The sequence below is a fragment of the Monodon monoceros genome, unplaced genomic scaffold, assembly GCF_005190385.1.
Source record: "Monodon monoceros isolate NGI ecotype Baffin Bay Population unplaced genomic scaffold, NGI_Narwhal_1 Super_Scaffold_13, whole genome shotgun sequence".
NCBI lineage: Eukaryota > Metazoa > Chordata > Mammalia > Artiodactyla > Monodontidae > Monodon > Monodon monoceros.
This window is the reverse complement of record NW_021703769.1, coordinates 18,487,275-18,508,319: the sequence shown is the minus strand read 5'-3', so window position 1 is coordinate 18,508,319 and position 21,045 is coordinate 18,487,275. Positions and strand designations below refer to the sequence as shown.

Below are 21,045 nucleotides of genomic sequence, written 5' to 3'. Positions count from 1 at the left end.
CTGAACTAGATCAGCCAGAGCGCCCCTGCTTGGGTTCTTGCTGGCCCCTTGGCTTTCTTCCTGGAGCTTCGTGGTCTCACTCAGAGGAAGGTGGTCTTTTCCCTCGGACGAGAAGGTGGCAGGTGGGAATTAACCTAGGCTTTCCTGACCCGTGTTTTCCCAGAGTCTTATGGGCAGGAGAAGAAAGCTTTTCTAACCAGTGACGAAGAGGTTCTGTGCTGGCCGCTGGATAAGGAGCCATCTGTGCCATCATGTGAATTCCCTGGCTGTGGATGTAGACCACTTTCATTTTCCCAGGACATCCCTCCTTTACTGGCTCTGCTGTCTCAGGCAGCCTCACTGACCTGAGACACGCCTCCTCCGGGCTCTCCTACGATAGCCAGGTGACTGCCTTTGCCTTTCACTGCAAATGTCTTGATCCTTCTTCCTAGTGGAAAGCAGGATAGCAAATTGGAGCAAATGCACAGATCAGCGTCACCTCGAATTCCTCCAGACCTGACAATGGTTGAATGGCCCAGGAGGCCCAGCGTGGGGGGGCGGGGGGGGGGGGGCTGGGGGGAGACCCTCACTTGGGATGGGACCTCCTGGCCCACGGTGGGGAGTGGCCTGCCTCACCACACGTGCACACAGCACCACCTACAAGGACAGGGGCTTTCTGCAGCCTGACCAGAGGGCTCAGGTCAGGAAGCCCCGCTCCACGGCTGCCCTGCAGGGAGGAGAGAGGAGCGGTTTCTGGCCTCATCACAGCCCTTGACAAGGGTCTGCGGTCCCGAGCGCTGACGGCAGGGCCTCCCCACACACACACCTGAACGTCATCACCCACGGCTGCGCCTAGGGCTAGATACTCGCTGGCCTTCCAGCTTGAGCTCATCTCTCACCTCCTCAGTTCTGTTGGGCGAGAAAACAACGCTAAGTAGTACCAGGTCACCCCACCAAACAAGCTCACGGAACAGAACGCAGTCGTCCTCCTGGCCATTTCAGTTGAACTGATCAAGTCCTGTCTCAGCCTGAGAGTCCTCAGTGGGTCTTCCAGAGTCAGTCTGGGGTTCTGTTCCCTGCTGGAGGCCACTGCAGCTGGCCCAAGGACACCCACAGTGACCCCTGGCTGCCACTGCTGCCCACTCCGTCATCCGTGGTTAGGTCCTCTGTGAGCTGCTGCCTGTGTCTGCAGCCACCACGGGGTCAGCTGACTGGCTTCAGGGTTCCACACCCGGTTGGTCTAGCTCCCGAAGACTTGCTTGTTAGGTTCAGGAAAAAGCTGCTTCCCCAAGACTTAAGCTGGCCTCCAGAGGGCCAGGTCAGGAACAGGGCCTGGTGTGTCCCCGCCCCAGGGGCTTCGTCAGGGGCCCCTTTTCCCGTTGGCACAGGCCCTGAGCGTCACCCCAACGAGATTCAATTGCTTTGAACATTAGAAGTTGGCCTTTAATCCTACTCCTTCAAGACCCCAGGGTCCTTAGACATAGCCACCCTCTCCTTAGCCAATGACAAGCTTATCAGTACCCTCCTCCCAGATGGCTGATTGCTCCAGGTCTGACTCAGTTTCCCTTTGTCTAGCATAAATTCTGTCACACTGCACTTCATTCCCCCAGGAGGCCGCGCGTGCGAGACGGGCGAGCTGGAACTTTCCTGGAGCGCCTGAGGGAAACTGCCCCACTCACCCCTCCACGTTGTGGGTCTTGCCCCCAGGGTAAATCAGGAGATAGAAGTGTTCTCAGCTTTCTTTGATTCCCCCACAAAATAGTCAGCAGGTGAGAAATGCGTTTACGTTTTTATTTAGGAGCAATCGAAAGATTTTCAGTACCATTTCGGCCCATTTCAAATTGTACAAGCAGTTTGTCCCTGTTCCCCTCCCTTATCCAAATCCACAGATACAAAATCTAGGAAATGTGCAATTTGCATCTTAGAAATAGCAGCATCCCCACAGGGGACCTTGTGAGGCCTGGAGACTCAGCCCGGAGAGGGCAGCGCACTCCTCCCGCCCCGGCACAGCCCCGGTCCAAAGGCAAGTTCCATCTTTCTGTTAAAAACATTTCCCTAGGGCGAAGAACCCCCTTCCACCCAGGCCCGGTGACAGCCAAAGTGTGCCTGTGCCTCTCTCTCGGTTTGGTCTCTCACACGCAGCCACTGCAGGAGGAGAGGCCCTCTGGACAAACAGAAGCCGGGCAGTGGCCTCTTAGCACCAAGACGATGGCTTCTTCGGTGTCTCCGGGAGACGGGAAGCGCACCACAAGCCAGCTGCCCCTGCCTTCTCCAGCCTCCCTTCCACAGATATCCTCGCCCTCGGGGAACAAAGGGTCTGAGCTGAACACCAGACCGGAAGTGGGTGGCAGAAAACCAGGAACCTGCAGGCCTCTGGCAACCTCTTCCCGACTTGCACAAAGGCGGCGCCGCTCAGTACCCTTTCAGTCAACCACGTCAGGGGGGCGGGGTGGGGGGAGGACGAGGTCTCTTTTCAACAACAACGATGGCACAGTCCGGCCCTCCCGACGCACTGAACAAGGCGGGGTGCTGGGGGGCAGGGTGGGAACCCGCTGCCTGGGGGCAAGCACCCCTCCCCGCGCGCATCATCCAGTGGCCTGCCGACCAGGCTGCATCCGCGGAGGGTGGCGCTGGCTCTCCGGGCCACGTCTGCAGCAAACCGCGGGACAGGGCAGCGGGCCGGGCCGGAGCCAGGGATGAATGACAGTCTCTCTCTGAACACAAATTACAGGATTAGCAGGCACCCCTCTCCGGGTGCCTGCTCTGCGGCTGACTCCTGAGAAAGACCACGGGCCTGCAGCTTTCTGCGCTCCACGACTCCAGACGGCCTCCACCCGAGACATTACACCTCCAACTCCAGTCACATCGGGGGCCTTCAAACCACTCATCAAGGGAAGGAACAGACGTCATAAAGCATTAGCCGAGAAAAGCTACTCATCAACACACACGCGGTGGAGCCCGGCTCCTGAATTCAGGAAGGGCGCTCACGGCAGGTAAGCACGCAGACTCCTCTCGGGTCGCCACTTGCCACCTGCCCCGAGTGGACAGCAGGAGAGACTCCCGCAGCCGGAGGGGAGACAGCCCGCTCCACCCCGTGGGGCTCTGGCCCGAGCAGCCTGAGGGCTGTGAAAGCCTGGGGCCTAAGACAGCAAAGCAGGAACTACACGTTCTCTGCGAATCCTCACGGTCCCACAAACCACAAGACAGGATTTTAACAACGCGAGGCAACAGGTGCTGGCCCCGCCCCTGCCCACAGGGTCAGCGGCGCCTGCTCACCCCACACTCTGGGTCCCCACCCCTGCTCAGGTAGGATGGTTGGTTCCCGCGGGGTCCAGGCTGTCGGTCTCCAGTCTGGCTGCAGGGCTGGGGCTCCAAGCAAAGGAGAGGCCGGACTGACAGGCAAGTCACGGCTCCTCAGGGTTGAAGAACCAAAGAGCGTGCCTCCCGTCCCCCAGAGGGTTCCGTCTGCTCTTCCTCCCGCTCGGGCTCTGGGCCAACCAGGGGGAGCTGACGTCAGCCCTCGCCCCCCTCCCCAGCGCGACAGCACTGGGAACACACACAGATTGCAGCAGAAACGAATTCCAACCGAGGTCTGTGGGTTCCATCTAGACCTAGAGCTGGGCCGGGCAGCAAGCCCAGCGGCTCTGTGATCCCCACCTCCACCCTCCACTCACTTGGCCCAAGTCAGCATCCAACCCTTGGTTGAGAGGTTGCCTGCAGCCGCCTCAGCCCCAGCGTTGCTCGGCTCGGCTACTGTGAATGGACCACAGGAGACAAAACAGACTGAAGCCTTGCTCCGGGAGGGGCCCGTTCAGGAGAGGGCGTGGGCTCCACATTCCCCACTTTTTCGGGTGTTGGAGCTTCTGTGAGGGCAGGTGCTCCCCCAGTCACACGGAGATGGCCCCCCAGTCCCGGGCAGGAAGGCTGGGAGGGCCTGTGCTCCCAAGAAAGGGAGCGAAGGAAGCCGGTTCAGGAGAGCTGGAGAGGGGCCTCCAGTGGGAGTGGGGAGGATGGAGCCCCGTTACTCTCCTGACCTGGGCAGGCTGCCGGCTTCTGCCTGGAACGGCTGGCCACGCGGACCTTTACGTGTCTAGAGGACTGTTCTTCTCCAGCAGATAACTGAGCCTTGCCAATCAATGGGATACAGGACAATCTAGACATAATACAAAAGGTAAGTCAAACCAATAACCTGCCCCAGGTAAAGTCTGAGCAAGGAAAAAGGGGGAAGAAACTTTAGGAAAAGCCCAAACTCCAGGTTTGGTTTGTTTAAGATTTTCTTCTTGGCTGGTTCTCCTCTCCTGCAAAGTGCCTTTATCCGCTTGGGCTGCGATGTTTGTATAGACAAAGCCGCTCCAACCCGAGGATTCTGGTCCGAGAAGAGGACAGGAAGACAAGAGGCAACCGGGCCCAAGGCAGGGCGGCACAAGCAGGGAGCTGTGGGTGAGGAGGTGCCCCAAAAGGGCGACGCTGAGCCTCTGTGGAAGGCAGCCTGGCACATGGGGGAGAGGGGGTGTCACAGGACCTGCCATGGGACCACGGACTGAGCAGGACAAAACCCATGGCACCCACATCTCGGCCTGGAGAACATGCTGAGACTTCCCGGTGGAACGGCCTCCCAGGGCCGTGAGCGCACTCGGGAGCCTGCAGGTACCACCGACCCTCGCCCACCTCCCACCTTTGCTTCCCGACAGCAGGATGGGCACTTGGCTGCGAAAGGAGCTCCAAGTCATACAGGGCCACCCACCCCAGGTGCCACGAGTCCTCCAGCCAGGCTTTCCACTTCAGGAGCCCACGACTCAGGAAAACGAGAGCCCGCCTTCCAAATCACAAAGCTCCTCAACAGTCAAGAATTAATGTACGTAATCAAAGTATGCAGAGTATCTGTATCATAAATCCAGGTTTCCTTTGTCAGAATGGTGATCTGGGCTCACCTATTAAAACTGGATCGACAACCCCATGTAAAAAATATAATAAACCAAACATGTACAAGACACAGGCAACAAGAAACACTGACATATTTCACCATCTCTGATGAGTCCAAGTGCATACAGAGAAGAGGGGAAAGATTAGTCACCTTACGAAACGAGCTTTTTCTTTGGGAGAGGCTAACCCCACCCTACTTCCCTCAACTCTAGAGCCCACAGACTTCCTGAAGGCAGCAGCGCAGTCTAACCCTGGGTGGGGCGCAAACCGTGGTGGCCTCCCTGGCCACAGGGCCGGCTGCGGCCGTCCTGCATCCCCACCGCACTCTGGCGCGCGCCGCCGGCTCCGGGCTGCTGCGGCTGCGTCTCTGCAGCTGGTTGGCTGTGTTCCTGGTTTTGCCCCCAGGGCCCCGGGTACCTGCCGCGACGTCCCTTTAGGCACCTGCTCGATGAACCAATCATTTCTGTCTCCATCTCCTCATTCCTTAGTCACTCGGGTCCCAGAGTAAAGGAAGGAGGAGGGTCTGTCCAGCCTGGGCAGTCTCGCCGTTTGGGGGGTCGCCCTGGCTAGCGGGCAGGCTGACTCCTGTGAGCAAAACCTGCCTGCAGGCAGCACCGTGACGCTTCCACTTTTTAAGGACGAGCTGGTGCTGAGCTCGGGCCCTACGTCCTGCGTGAACTTGTCCACCATGTAATTTATGTTTTCTGTTTCGCTGTTTGGGTTGTAAATGACATGAATACAAATAAAATAACCAAGAAACTCCGCTGTAAAGACACGGCCCTCGGCTGGGGCACGCAGGGCTCTGGGAGTGACGCCGGCAGGGTGGCGTCGCAGACACTCGGATGTGGCTTCGCGCGGGGCCGCCCCGGCCTCCCCCGCAACTCCCCGACACGGGCTGCTCTCCCCAACACCCACGTGCCGCGTCAGGCAGACGCGTCACGAGTAAAGCATCAAACGAGTATCTGTGCTGTATATGGATACATATAAATTAATCTGCATGTACATAACCACTACAGGAAAAGTTCTAGGTGTCTGTTCTCTGAAGGAAGGCAATCACTCGCCATTCTGGGCAATTCCGCAGAGAGGCCTTGGGCCTAAATATGGAAAGGATACAAAAACAGGCTGCCAAACTTGCCAAGTCCTCACAAGTCACCTGTTTGAAACCAAGAAGAGGTGGTCCCTAACGGGACAGGGCAAGCAAGAGGAGACTCTTTAGAAGAACAATGGTTCAAGGGCTTTTGGTTTCCAAAGAAAAGCCTCTCCTGGAGGCAGGAGGTGCGACCCCCATCTCTGTGCTCGGAGCCAAACCTGGGAGGTGCCCTGCCCGGCCCAGTTCCCGGGGGGACGGGGGAGAAGGACCGTGCCGAACACCGCCCCCCCCCCCCCAGTATTTCTTGCCCGAAGCCCCTGCCCTGTCTCTGGGGTCTCCGAGGCCTTGGTGCTCTGGGAAGCGGGTGGTTTCTGGGAGGTGATGCACCTTTGCCAGGCCCCTCTTCACCTGCTGCTCTCGGGGCAGCCGGTCTCGGGGAGATCGGGATTTACCGTTCAGCACAGCTTTGTAGGCAACTTTCTCAATGTTTCAAAGGCACCTTTTCCTGTGACTTCTCTCAATTAAAAAAATGGATATGAGGGTTAGGTTTAAGTAGACAGAGATCTTGTTTCCAAGTCTGGGGATATAAATATAGAACTTTAAAAACATCCTCACAAGGACCTGTCCAGCGATGTCCAGCACGCCAACCAGGCCCCAGGCACGGGGGCCAGGAGGACTCTGGGTCTTCTGCTGGGAACCCCACATGCAGGTCTTTGTGCTGAGGGCCACCCCGGCTCCGATAATTCCGAGAAGTCCCCGAATCCCGCCAGCTCTCAGTCTAACCAGGCGAGCGTGGGCCTGCCTTCCCAAACCAGAGGCGGCTCCGGGGTGAGGGTCGATAGAGGGCAGAGAGAGCCCCAGCGGCTGTGCGCCTTCACTCCCATCCCCCATCCCTGTTTCGCTTGTCAATTTTCCTCTAAACGTGTCTAGACTGAAAAAAAAAAAGGCGGCACATAGGTCAGTACATTAGGCTTAATAACAAATGTTTCTTTAGTTGATCTGATCACTGAAGAGTTATGGTCCATGATTCAAACTCCCATGAAAAAGCAGAATTACTGTAACAACTTACGAGAGTGGCAGGCATCAAACACTAATCACATAACCGGTCAGTTTTCTGAACTGCGGGTAACAGCATGTTCTGCACTGATCATCCCGTAAGGCAAGGCAAACCTGCTATGCAATGTTGCTGGTCACCGCTTAAGGAGCAGAGGTCTCTTCAAAGGTGCCACCTTCCCGAAGGAGCGCAAAGGGGGCCCCAGCGGTTGCAGGTGTGGTTCTGAGCGTGTGATAACCCCGGCCTGACCGTGGAAGGTGCGGGAACACGCAGCCCAGCGATCTCCAGAGAACAGACACAGGGCATTTCCAGAGATGATATGTACTGCTTTGCTAACCAAAGTTTCTATGTAATGAAAGTGTTTATAATCTGATGTTTTATTAAATGTGTATAGGCAGATTTATATGTTAAAAACTTGATTCTGTGTCTATGAATATGAAATGTGAACTATTTATCCACTGGAAGGCAAAAGAAAGGTCCTACATTGTGGGCGGAAGAACTGCCAGACGCTCCTCCCTGCTCGCTGGGGTGGCGGGCCGGGTGCGGACGGCGGCGGGCTTGGCCGCGTGGAGACCTGTGTGAGCATGGCAGGCCGGGGCAGCAGAGAGGGGTCAGGCCCTTCCATGTGGAGGGCGGCCGCCCCGGCCAGGCCTTCACAGCCGTCGGTTCCGGTTCAGTCAGTTTCTGAGGAGAAAACACAGGCCCGTCACCTCTATGTGCATCGCCAGGATGGCCCATCCTCCCACGTCTGGGGACTTAATCCCACCAGCCCGGCCTTCCTACCAGCCCGGCCTTCCTACCAGCCCCTCCCTGCCTTCCAGCCCGAGGGAAGGTGGGGAAGGGCATTTGGGCTGAGGACAGGGTGCTGGCTAAACCCGGCGGAGCACTGGGACCACCCAGGGGCCACCCGAACCGGGGCATGGAGCCCGGGGCGGGAGCCTGACTTCTCTGGGCCGGGAACCCTCGCTGTGCGCCGCCCTCCCCCCATCCCCGGATCTCCAGGGAACGCTGCTGTCGCACAGCAGCAGCTGGTCTACTTCCACATATGTGTCCCACCGATGCCCTCCCTTCATTTGTCGGGGGGTCGTTCGGAGAGGCCCTCACCATCGATGCTTACAGGTGGGGCCCCGGCATCGAGGCTGGCTCGGGAAGCCGCGAGAAAACAGCTACAGACAGTCAGGCAGACAGGCCCTCCCTGTCCCCTCGGGTACCTCCCTCAGCCAAAAGAGGGTGACGCCACAATGGCACAGCCGCCCTGGCCACTCCTGCTCTGCCCCACCTAGGACACCAGCTCCTTGCTTAGTGTTGGAGCTACCAGCTGAGGGGAGCCGGTGGATTTAAACCCATTCATCCCAACTCCACGTTAGCATTTTTAATTGTGGTCAAATATACGTCACATAAAACCTACCATTTTAACCATTTTTAATAAGTATACAATTACGTGGCATTAAGTACATTCACAATGCTGTGTAACCACCACCCTATTTCCAGCTACAAGAATGTAATTCAAAAAAAAAGGGGCGGGCTACCATGGTGGCGCAGTGGTTGAGAGTCCGCCTGCCGATGCAGGGGACACAGGTTCGTGCCCCGGTCCGGGAACATCCCACATGCCACGGAGCGGCTGGGCCCGTGAGCCATGGCCGCTAAGCCTGCGTGTCCGGAGCCTGTGCTCCGCAACGGGAGAGGCCACAACAGTGAGAGGCCTGCATACCACAAAAAAAAAAAAAAAAAAGAATATAATTCAGTAGAATTTCAATTAAAAAAAAACAAAATACCTAAAGAAATTAGTTTTCCTAGTGCCCAGCAATCTGCCATGTTGCTGGCAGAGCCAAAGCCAGGGGTGGGCAGGCCCGGTGCTGGAGAAGGTGCCTGAGGCAACCCGCCCTGTGAGCCCACACCTGTTCCCTGGTGCCCGTGATGCTCCCTGCGGGGACCTCACTGACTCACAGGGGCTTGGAAGAAACAAGGTCGAGTCCAGAAACGCCGGCCCTGGAACCACCTTCTAAAGGTCCCAAATCAGGGAATCTGGGAATCCAGATACTTCCTTGGTTTCCACAGCTTCCCGTGAAGAGCTCAGCTACCTCGCTCCTGGCCAACCTGTGACAAGGCCACCCAAGAGGAGGGTGGGAGGGAAGGGAGAGGCCAGGAACTCAGAGATCAAGACCCGAGAAAATCAACACCCAATAACGTGATTTGTCTGAGGCTTCAAACTGTCTTCAGTAAAATAATCTTCTAAAGCTTTCTTTCAAGTACTACTGTCCTGATCCAGAGAAAATGAGGAACAAAATTCAAGCTTTCGATTCCACGTTATGTCTATTCCACGTTATGTCTATGTCTATGTCCACGTTATGGGAAAAAGATTCTCCACTACCTCTACATCAGGAAGAATAACTGAAATGCAAATTACAGGATTTTTCATCATTTAGAAAAAAAAGCACTTCATGTATCTAAGGTCAATTAAAGGCTCCCTCTGCTTTTGTTCACCAGCTGGGGTTGAACTTCCTCGTAAGTCCTATTCTCTCTCTTACCCAGTGCTCGTGGTTCTATCTGGCTCAGGTGACATTCTGACCTATTCTCCTTTGGCTAAGAAATGACTAGAGAAGGGTGGGCCCTTGGAGGTTCACTACACTCCTTCCCCTGTGCCGGTCTCACAAACACGAAACAAAAAGCCAAGTGTCAAGCCTTTATCCCATGATGATGCGCCAACGGATCCTGCTGCCAGGTGCCCCCTGAAGCAGCCAGACAACATGGTCCTGCTGCCAGACAGCCTTAGAAACAGCAGATGCCCCGGCACTGGATTCCGTGCCTGCCACAGGTGCCCCCCAGACCCACAGAGGACGGCACAGCCCCACAGGCTCCTTACCCAGCTGAGGTCCAGCCTGGGGACTCGGTGTGTCAACGGGCTCTGAGCTGGCCTCAGGGGCACCGGGTTCCCATGACTCACTGTTTTCGGACACCTCTGAATAGGTGTCGCCCATCCCTTTGTGAACTGCTGCGGGGTCGCTGGGGCCCTGGCCCTCACCACCCGTGTCGGCCACGGCCCGGGTCTCCTCGCCCATCCTCTCGGCAAACCACTGCTTGACCTGCTGGGCGCTCATCTGGGTTTTGTCGCAGAGGCTCTGCAGGTCCTGCTCGTACAGCATCTTGTGGGTCACGTAATAGTCTTGCAGCAGCTCCCGGTTGCCGGGGCTGATGACCAGCAGCCCGGGGGGGAAGTTGCCCCGTCTGTAGTCTTCGTACCACTTGAGCTGGCCGTTCTTCAGGGCGTACCTGCTGTCCCCAAACCAGCGCACCACCTCGGGCCGCGGCAGGCCCGTCTGGGCCATGATGGAGTCGTAGTCCTGGTTGCTGGGCCACTGCGTCTGCAGGAAGAGCTGCCGCAGCAGGTGCCGCTGCTGGGCCGTCTTCCTGCAGCTCAGCTTGCCCGGCAGCTGCTCCGCTGGCCTGCGGGGCACGTCTTCCTCGGGCTCACAGGCGCCCAGCCCCGGGAGCTCGCCCTTGCCGTTGGCCTCCGTGACTCGCAGGTTCTTGAGGTTGATTTTGATGGGGCTGACTTTGCGTTCTGCCAGCACGTGGCTGCCGGGCGTTTCTGGGGAGCCATCTTCCCCTGGGACCCTCGGGTCCCTGGCAGAGCCCTCCTCCCCCTCGTCCTCGGCGGCCTCCTCCTCCCCCTGAGAGGCGCCCTCCTCAGCCTTCTTGGCCTCCTCGGCACTCACTTTTTTCCGTCTCTCTGAAAACCAGCCATCAATCTCCCTGCGGGTCATTTTGGTCTCGGTCCTCAGGCGGTCCAGTTCCTCGTCGAGAGGAAGGGGGTTTTGTGCAAAACTGTTCTCCAGGGCTCTGAGCTGCTCGGGGGCCCGCTCCTTGTATTTGGTTGGTGTGAAGTCGGGGGTCTGGTGCCAGGACTGTCGCTTGGCAGAAGGGGGGGTAGCTGGGGTGGCCGCTGTCAGGAGGCAGGTCACCTCCGGGGCCTTGGACGCCAGGGAGAAGGGCACCTCGGGCACAGAGTCGACGAGGAGGGCGCCGTGCTCCCCGGCCAGCCCAGCCCTGGAGCCCTTCAGGTTCCGGCAGTGGTACCTGCGGTCACTGAACCACTTCCGCACCTCACGGGTGCTGAGGCCGGTCACTTTGGTCAGATGCTCAACTTCGCTCTGTCCTGGGAACTGGTTCCGACAGAAGCTCCCTTTCAGAGCTGACAGCTGTTCATGAGATTTCTTGTTTTTGTAGATGCTGGCATCCAGGAAGGCTTGGGAGGTGATGCTGGGACACGCCGTGAGGAGGGACTGGGTGGCATTCACCACCCTCACGGCGGACGTTGTACTGGAACACACGGTGTTAATGGGCGCGACGGCGGGCAGCTTGGGGACAGATGTGACTGCCAGGGGGAGAGATGAGCTGGGTGCCTGCAACCCATTGGCCATCAGTGGCTGAGTGACCAGAAGTCCCCCGGCTGTGCCCTCTGGCTGGCCCACCACGTGGCCAGGCAGAGTGGGCTGGATGAGATGTTGGACGTTGCCGCCACTGGCAACCAGCGGGGTGTTGAGGACAGTGATTGTGGGCTGGGGGACAGACTGGATGACCGTGTTGAACATCTTCTTCCGGGCGTCCTCAATCTCCTCCGGGGACCAGCTGATACCTTGCTTCAGCCTCTGGGCGGTGAACCAGATCTTGAGCTGTTCTTCCGGGTACTTGGTGACCACAGTCAAATAGCAGAGCTCGGCTTTGGTTGGGTAGGGGAACTTGTGGAAGGAGTTCTTCAGAAAGCTGTTGGAGTCCATGGCCGCGTTGTACGTGGGAATGCTGCTCAGGGGGATCATCACTTTGGGGAGGGACTTGGCCGTGGGCAGGGGCTGGTGGGCGTGGTGCTGGGCGTGCGGGGGCGGCTGCTGGAGGGAGAGGAACTGGGCGATGCCCGCGGGCAGCACCGGCACCGTCCCCAGCAGGGGCCCGTTGGCCGAGTGAGGGGGTTTTGCGGAGTTGGTAGAGGCCTGGCTGACCGGGGCTGCCCCGTTGACAAAGGCGTGGTCCCCCTCTTTCACCTCCGTGTCCCCAGCTGAAGGGTTCGGTAAGGCCTCCCCAGCAGGCTGACTGGGGACGTTCTCCTTGAGCGTGTGAATTTTTTTGGCTTCGGCTTTGCCTTTCATTATCTTCATGATTGGAGTTTTGGTGATGATGATTTCCGCCTGTCCATCTGTCCCTTCCATGTGTGGCTCCCCCGATGGGTCGGGAGGGCTGGTGCTCTCGGGGACACTCTGCTCCACGACGACATGATTGTCTGGCTTGGCCACATTCCACACAAAGCTGGCTTCCCCCGAGTGACACTTGGCATTGTGCAGAGAAAGCCCCTCGGGAGTTTTTGCCAGAAAACTGCATTCAGTGCATACAAAGTTTGGGTCTTTGCTAAAGTCTGTGTGCTCTGAGCTCAGGTGTCCCACAAACCGGGTTATGTCCTGGGATCTGAAGTCACAGCATTTACAGGCATATGTGTAGCCGTCCAAGGTGCTCCGGTGCCCGTTGGCCAGTGCGGCACTGTCTGGACCGCTGGTGCCCTGGGTGGCATCGCCGCTGGCGGTGGGAGCTTCTGGGGGCGGCTCCTGCGGGGGCCCCTCGGGCACCGGGGGCTCCTCGGGCAGGGCCTCGGCGCCGGTGTCCTGCAGCACCACGGTCTTCACGGGGATCATGCATGGGGTGGTGGACTTCCTCTTGCTGGCCATGGCGACAGCCGCGCTGGGGGATCAGTGGGCGACAGTTCGTCCTGTCAGGGGCCTCACAGCACAGGTTCCAGCTGCTCCATGAGGCCCAAAGGAACAGCTTCCGAGGGCGGCTTTTTCAGTTGTTTGCAGAAAGCAAGTTTTCCCTATTAAACCTGAGGAGGAAAAGAGAAACGGTGAGCATCCCTCTCTCGGGCTGCGTGTGTATTTCCCAGATTCCCAGGCACACTCCACTGCTTGCCTTCGATCACCCGGGCCTTTTCCCAAGGAACCAACATCCAACCTCGGATGTGACTTTTGAGTCAGAAGCCCCACAAACGCTCACAAAAATAGTGCCCTGAGGAATGACGCGGGGACGTCCCAACACCACTGGACAGACTTCAGCCATGTGTTTCTGTGTTGTGTTTCCCTCTGTTTCCTCGCATAAAATAACTCATTCAAAAATGACAACAACAAAAAAAACCCTCTTCTGGACCTCCAAATGAATTCTGACCGTGTCATAGAGAGAACAAAAGATCCTAGTGTAATTCTTGTTTAAATGTTTGGGCCCACAAGGGTTTTCTTTTCATAGCCTTCCCACGTGTGAGAGCAGGATGCCCGCTCCAGGCCCAGAGGCCAAGCCCACTGCAGTGCGTGCACCAGGGAGGGGCACTGATGCCACAGGAGCGGGGCTCTGCGGGCTGTCCCTACCTGCTACCCTGTCACCCCAGCCCCCTGTTGCTCAGGTGAAGCCCGAGGTCAGAAGGTCAGGGGATCCGCAGACGGGGTTTGTGGCCCATGAACTGTACATCTCCCTCTGGGGCAGCAACCCCACAAGAAGCCTCACCTTGGGTGTGCACGCTACCCGTGACCTTGTAGTGGGCTTACTTTTTATTTTTTTCAGTGCCTTTATTAGTCCTTAAAAACAAACAAACAAACAAACAAAAACCCTTAAATCTTTGTTCCATTTCAAATTTATTTCAAAAGCTGGGATGATTTGATTTATTTACATGTTAAATACTACTACTACTAATTCTTTCATGAGATGCCAGGAGAAAAGTATTTCTGTGATCTCTACTATTAACATACCACCACAATCATCATTACCTTTTTTTTTAGCAAATTGCAATGCTGATAATGACTAAAATAATAGTAATTCTAATACCAGAATCATGTTATCATCAGTGTTTGGATTTGATATAAAAATGTAAGAAAATTAAATACCTCTATTCAAATTCTTAGTAAATAAACACAGCAAACTGTCTTTTCTGATTTTAAGACTAGTCCTGGTGATCATGATGATAAAAAATACTTACTCTTAAAAAAATAGTTGGTGTGAGATAAGGATAAACAGATACCCAGTGTACCCACCTGTCACCATTTCCCCCACTGATGTGAAATGTCAGGCATGTTTTTTTAACTTAATTTTTAATAGTAAAAAAATATATATCAATAGAAAATGAAATTTAAGAAAGCCACCTATAATCTTCCATCTAGTCCAGATATTTTATACACATTTTTAATCATTAATGGGCACACACTTGTGTTTTGGTTTTTTCCACTCAACATTTCATCATCAACAGTCATTCAATCAGCTTCGTAGTTACAATATGCAACAGCTGCCTAACAATGTACCACGATGGACTTCACCTCCTCTGCTATGAACTGGCTTTCCGCGCGCCACTCTCATAGGCGACAGTGAAATGACCTCTGGGCATGTAGGATGGTATTTCTTCTATCATATTATTTCCTGAGGCTGAGCGCACAGAAACGGGTAATTTACCAGCTCAACAAGTATCAACATTTCTAAGCTCTTCTATCTATATATTACCGGCAAACATTTTAAATCAGGTGCTTTACCACCTGAATGGATTCCAAATCAGGAAAACTAAGAATAATACAGTTTCGTTTCCAGTAAGCCAATCAGATTTTCCGATAAGACACTGAAGACATCAAATAGAATATCTGAATGTGCAAGTGACATGAGAAAAAACAGATAAATCAGACTTCATCAAAATTTAAAAACTTTTGTGCTTTAAAGGTCATCATCAAGAAAGTGAAAAAGACAAGCCACAGGAGACAATATTTGAAAATCACATTATCTGGTAAGGCGCTCATAACTGAATAATAAAAAGACAAAAACCCAATTTAAAAATAGGTAAAGGACTTGAATAGACATTTCTCCAAAGAAGACATACAAATGACCAATAAGCATATTAAAATAAGTGCTCAACATCATTAGTCATTAGGGAAATACAAATTAAAACCACAATGAGATACCAATTCACACCCACCAGGATGGCTATAATCACAGTGACAGATAATACAGGTGAGGAAGTGGGGGAATCTAGAGCCCTCCTACGTTGCTGGTGGGAAGGTGAAACGGTGCAGCCACTGCTGCACTTCAGAAACCAGTTTGGCAGTTCCTCAGAAAGTTATATATACAGTTACCATAAGACCCAGTAATTCCACTCCTAGGTATATACCAAATAGAAATGAAAATATGTCCACACAAATATTCAGAGCATCCTCATAATAATAGCCAAATAGTAGAAGCAACCTCAACGGCCATCAATGGGTGAATGAATAAACACAATACGGCATGTCCCTATGACGGACTACTGTTCAGCCATAGAAAGGCATGAAGTACTGACACATGCTACAGCATGGACAGAAACATCATGAAGACAGACACAAAATGCCACATATCATGTGACTGCAGTTGTATGAAACACCCAGAATAGGTACATCCATAGCGACAGGAAACAGATTAGTGTTTGCCAAGGGCTGAGGGGAGGGGAGAATGGGGACTGACCACTAATGACGATGAGGTTTCTTTTGGGGGTGATGCAAATGTTCTAAAATTAGGTAGTGGTGATGGTTGCATAAAACTGTGAATATACTAAAAACCACTGAAAGGACTTCAAAAACCCAAGAAAGGTGGAGGACAGAAAGTTACAGCACTCAGTTCTGTAGAAGAGGGTCATCATTCTCACTTCTAAGGTTACAGGTGATGCCATTGATTTATGACTTCCTGATTTGCCTTCCTCTTCCTGACTTCTGCCCTGGGGAAAGGTGAAAGGCAGTGGCTGTGAACGCCAGGTTTGAGGCGAGAGAGGGAAGAGAACCACAGACCTGGCAGCTAAGGAAGCAAGCGTGCTCACCAGGAGGCCAGGGAGCAGCGGAGCTGAGGGGCAGGGAAGTGCAGGCCCAAGGTACACAGCACCTGACACTCAGGCCTAACTGACATTTGCTATGGGGACTGTTCTCCACCGAGAAAGAGTTACATTATGTCCCTCGTATTTCATTTACTAAGGCTGAGAGGGGAACAACATGAAGATGCATTTGATTTGGGGAAATGGTCCCAATGTCATTCACAACTGAGTCTCAGGGTAGCCCCAACTTGTCTTTCAAATCAATGATGGAGGGGAGCACCACTGCCTACCACTCTCTGGGGGAGTCAGTCATCCATGATGAAGATGATTGAATAACAGCAGTGGGGGAGGGGGGAGGAGGAGCAGCCATTGCCAAAGGTCACTGAGTGTTTAATACCAATACCTTAGGGAGTGCTTTTAGCCACACCCTCTCATTTTACTCTCACAGCAAACCCCAGAGGAGGAACTACTGTCACTCCTGTTGTACAGACAAGAAAAACAAGGCTCAGAGAAGTGCAGTAACCACCTGAAGGGCGCATAGCTAGGAGGTAGCAGAGGCCGGTAAGCTGGTTATGGAGCCTGCCCTCAACCGCTCCACGCACTGAGCTCTCCGAGCAACCACAACACTGCTGGAAGAAGGCCTGCATGACTTTCCTGAGCTGTATTTACCCCCGGTGTTTATTAGGAAAGATTTCAAACATTCAGCAAAGTTGAAAGAATTGTTCAGTGAATACCCACGTACTCACCACCTGGCTACTGCCACGGGGCTACTTCCAGCAACGTGACCCACATAGGTAAGCTGGGGTTGGTCTATTTGTCATACATTTTTTAAAGGGTATCCAATAGAAGTGGTGCTTAAAGGGGAAAGCTCTAATTATCTAGAAACCACTCCTCCAGCAGGCACTCATGGACCACGCCTGACAAGCAAGGCAGCAATTACGGTGAGGAGACACAGTTTGCCGAGTCGAGCCCCGAGTGAGGTGAGCTGTATAAATGTGAGGTTCTGTGCTGCCAGAGACTCGCAGCAAAGGACCAGACGACAACTGCAGGTTCTTCATTCTTTGTACAATCCTTTCTACACCCTTTCTCGAAAGCTTCTGTCTTATAAATGGATTGCTTTTTTAATGAGGAAATAAGACTGAAAGTACATAGCTTTCCCCCCAGAATCTGTCTTTGGAACCTGGGAATTGCTCAATTCCCTAAATTAACAAAGCTGCAGCTAATTGTCACTGTACTTCAACACTGCAAAATATCACACATATGGGGGCTGGAAATGAGTTTGTAGATCAAACTCTTATTAAAGTGTTTAGCTTTAAATTATAGATAAGTCAGAAACTTTCTGTTGTTGTTTTAATTCTCAGGAAGGAACTGAAAGGACAGTAAGAGTTCAACAAAAGATTTCAAATGTTTAGAAGGCGGCTGTCAGTAGACGCTTTCCAAATGTTATGGTGGCCGGGCCTCGGCCTTCCTGGACATGCAACCCACAATTTATTGATAGAAACAGGAATAATGGGAGAAGCTGACAGAGTTATAGAAACATAATCAGAGATTTCAATACACTACTCGTGGTTTTGAAAGCTCAAGTAGACAACAAGAAAGGATGTGAAGAATGAGACTTCTGTAACGAGGATGATTTGACAGATTTGGGTAGTCCTGAATATTCCACAGTAATCAACTTCATATTCTTTTAAGAACATTCATGAGACATATTTAAAAGTGGGTCATGTGTGGGGCTTCCCTGGTGGTGCAGTGGTTGGGGGTCCGCCTGCCGATGCGGGGGACGCAGGTTCGTGCCCCGGTCCGGGAGGATCCCGCATGCCGCGGAGCGGCTGGGCCCGTGGGCTGTGGCCGCTGGGTCTGCGCGTCCAGAGCCTGTGCTCCGCGACGGGAGAGGCTGCAGCGGTGAGAGGCCCGCGTACCACAGAAAGAAAAAAAAAAAGTGGGTCATGTGGTATAACAGATCACAAGGAAACCTCAACTCATTCCAAAATAAAAATTTGCAGGTAGCATTCCCTTTTCTTTGTAATTGTTAGCAATACAGATTTACATTGAAATGTATCTTTTTTCCTTTCTATTTCAAATGATGCTCTATGTAGAGTTTCTCTCAGAAATAATGAAGAAAAGTGAAAATCCTTCCTATTCTCCCCAGAGATAGCCACTGTTAACAATCTAGGGCCCATTATTTCAGATATGTTTTCTAGACATAAGTTACTACAACCAATTTTTTTAAAAACCAAAAAAGGAGTTGTATTTTTACATTCTGTTCTGATCCTCTTCTTTTCTTCCCACAACAATGTAGTTCCAACATCTCTCCATGTCAGAACCTACAGTTTATCTCACTCTTTTAAACACTGTTCCAATTTATGCGTGTATCATAATTTACTTAACCAACCTAGCTCTTAACAGACATTTGCATTTCGCCAATTTTTGAAACTCTTACAAAAATGTTTCAATGGTTATCCCTGCGAATACTTTTGCGCATTTGAAAATATCTGAAATTCTGAATTTCTTATAAGTACAACTGCTGTGGCATTTAAAATACTGTCAGTAAACTACAAAACTGCCCTCTAAATAGGTGGTACTGATTTTCACCCCCATCACCAGAGAATGAAGTGATCTAAGTGTCACTGCATGTCATCACTACTTCTAGTCTTTGCTAATACATACATGAAAAACTGGTCACTACTGTTTTAACTTGCATTTCTTTACAGGCATGGCTGAGAAGCTTTTCATGTGTTACTGACATTTTGTGATAAATTATTTTTTGTCCATTTTTCTATGGATTTTAAGAGTTCTCTATATATTAAGGAAATTGGCTCTTCATCATCTATCAGAGGAAGCTGTGGTTTATACCAACATTGCAAGGATGTTTTAAAACTAGGAAATCTCTAAAAATCATTAACATCATTAATAAATTAAAGGAGAGAAACCAAAACAGCACTTAATAGGATTACACTCACGTTTTTTCTTGTGGTAAAAAACACGTAGCTTAAAATTTACCATCTTAACTACTTTTAAGTGTACAGTAGTGTTAACTACACCCACACTGTTGTATGTCGGATTTCCAGACTTCTTTTTATCTTGCAGAACTGCAACACTATACTCACTGAACAAAAATGGGTCCCCTTTCCCCTTCCCCAGCCCCTGAGAACCACCATCCTACTTTCTGCCTCTACAAGTTTGACAACTTTAGACGCCTCGTGTAAGTGGATCCATGCAGAACTTGTGTTTCTGTGACTGGCTTATTTCACTATGTCCTCAAGGTTCACCCATGTGGTATCAGAAGGGATGAATAATATTCCATTGTGTGTGTATACATATACATACATATATATACATTGTGCATGTGTATATATATATATATATATATATGTGTGTGTGTGTATACATTTATGTGTGTGTGTATTCTCCACATTTCCTTTATCCATTCATCTGGTGACGGACATTTAAGTTGCTTCCATATCTTGGCTATTGTAAACAATGCTATGAACATGGGTGTACAAATATCAAATACAAATATCCTGCTTTCAATTCTTCTGGATATAAACCCTGAAGTAGGTTTGCTGGACACATGGATTTACTAAGGAACCTTCATAATGTTCTCCATAGCATCTACACCATTTTACATTCCCAACAGTGACAAGGGTTCCAACTTTTCCACACCCTCACCAACACTTATTATTTTTGTGTGTGGGTTTTTTTTGGGGGGGGCGTGGGGTAGATAGTGGCCATCCTAACAGGCATGAGGTGATATCCGATTTGGTTTGATCTGCATTTCGCTAATGATTAGTGATGTCGAGCATCTCTTCATATGCTTGTTGGCCTTTTGTATAGCTTCTTTGGAGAAATGTCTATCCAAGTCCTTTGCCCATTTTTAATCAGGTTGTTTTCTGTTTTTGTGTTGTAAGAGTTCTTTATGTATTCCAGATATTAACCCATTATCAGGTATATGGTTTGCAAATATTTTCTCCCATTCTATAGGTTGCCTTTTCTTTCTGTTCACTGTTTCCTTTGATGCACAGAAGTTTTTAAGGTTAATATAGTCCCATTTGTCTATTTTTGCTTTTGTTGCATGTGCTTTTTGTGTCACAGCCAAGAAATCACTGCCAAACCAATATCATGAAGCTTTTCCCCTATGTTTCCTTCCAGGAGTTTTACAGTTTCAGGTCTTTATTTTTGACTTAATTTTTATATATGATGTAAAGTAACGGTCCAACTTTATTCTTTTTCATGTGGATGTCCAGTTTTCCCACATCACCATTTGTTGAACATTTGTTGAAGAGACTATCCTTTCTCCACTGTGTAGCCTTGGCATCCTTGCTGAAGATCATTTGGTCATATGTGAGAGAGTTTTACTTCTGGGGTCTGTATTCTGTTCCATTGGTCTGTGCCTGTCTTTATGCCAGTACCATACTGTTTCTATCACTGTAGCTTTGTAATATATTTTGAAATCAGGATGTGTGAGGCCTCTAGCTTTGTTTTTCTTTCACAAGATTGTTTTGGCTATTCAGGGTCCTTTGAGATTCCATATGAATTTTAGAATTTTTTTTCCATTTCTGCAAGCAAATGTCAATGGGATACCGATAGGGATAGCACTGAACCTGTAGATTACTTTGGGTAGTATGGACATTTTAACAATATTAAGTTTTTCAATCCATGAACATGAGATGTCTATTTACTTGCATCCTCTTTAATTTCTTTTGGAATTGTTCTGTAGTTTTTAATGTACAAGTCTTTTGACTCCTTGATTAAGCTTAAGTATTTTATTCTTTCTGACACTATTGTAAATGAGATTATTTTCCTAATTTCCTTTTTGGATTTTTCCCTGTTAGTATATAGAAGCTGATTTTGTTGTGTGTTGATTTTGTGTCCTGTAACTTTGTTGAATTCCTTTGTTCTAACAGTTATTTTGGTGGAATCTTTAGGGTTTCCTATCTATATGATCATGTCACCTGTGTACAGAGACAATTTTACTTTTTCCTTTCCAAGTCAGATGCCTCTGCTAAGACTTCCAGTAGTTTAAAAGAGGTGGTAAGAGTGGGCATCCTTGCCTTGTTCCTAATCCTAGATGAAAAGCTTTCAGTTCTTCACCATTAAGAATAATGTTAGCTGTGGGCTTTTCATATATGGCCTTTATTATGCTGAGGTAATTAC

At 51.2% G+C, this 21,045-nt stretch overlaps 1 protein-coding gene across 20 annotated transcripts in view; it reads right to left on the bottom strand.

Annotated features, from left to right (window-relative positions):
* Nucleotides 1–702: 702 nt before the first annotated feature.
* ZHX3 (zinc fingers and homeoboxes 3) overlaps nucleotides 703–21,045 on the bottom strand; it is a 145,777-nt gene continuing 125,434 nt past the window's right edge. For 5 of the 20 annotated variants that reach the window (XR_003793042.1, XR_003793043.1, XR_003793046.1 and 2 more), the window contains 2 exons: nucleotides 8,994–12,912; nucleotides 706–7,730 (listed from right to left, as the gene is read on the bottom strand). Coding sequence is in view for 3 of the 20 variants with exons in the window: in XM_029219859.1 (XP_029075692.1) it covers nucleotides 9,731–12,760 (3,030 nt within the window). In the remaining 17 variants the exon portion in view is untranslated. Of the gene's footprint in view, nucleotides 7,731–8,575; nucleotides 8,676–8,696; nucleotides 8,750–8,853; nucleotides 12,913–21,045 lie in introns of those variants that run through there. The other 15 variants (XR_003793052.1, XR_003793053.1, XR_003793051.1 and 12 more) reach the window with 15 other exon arrangements.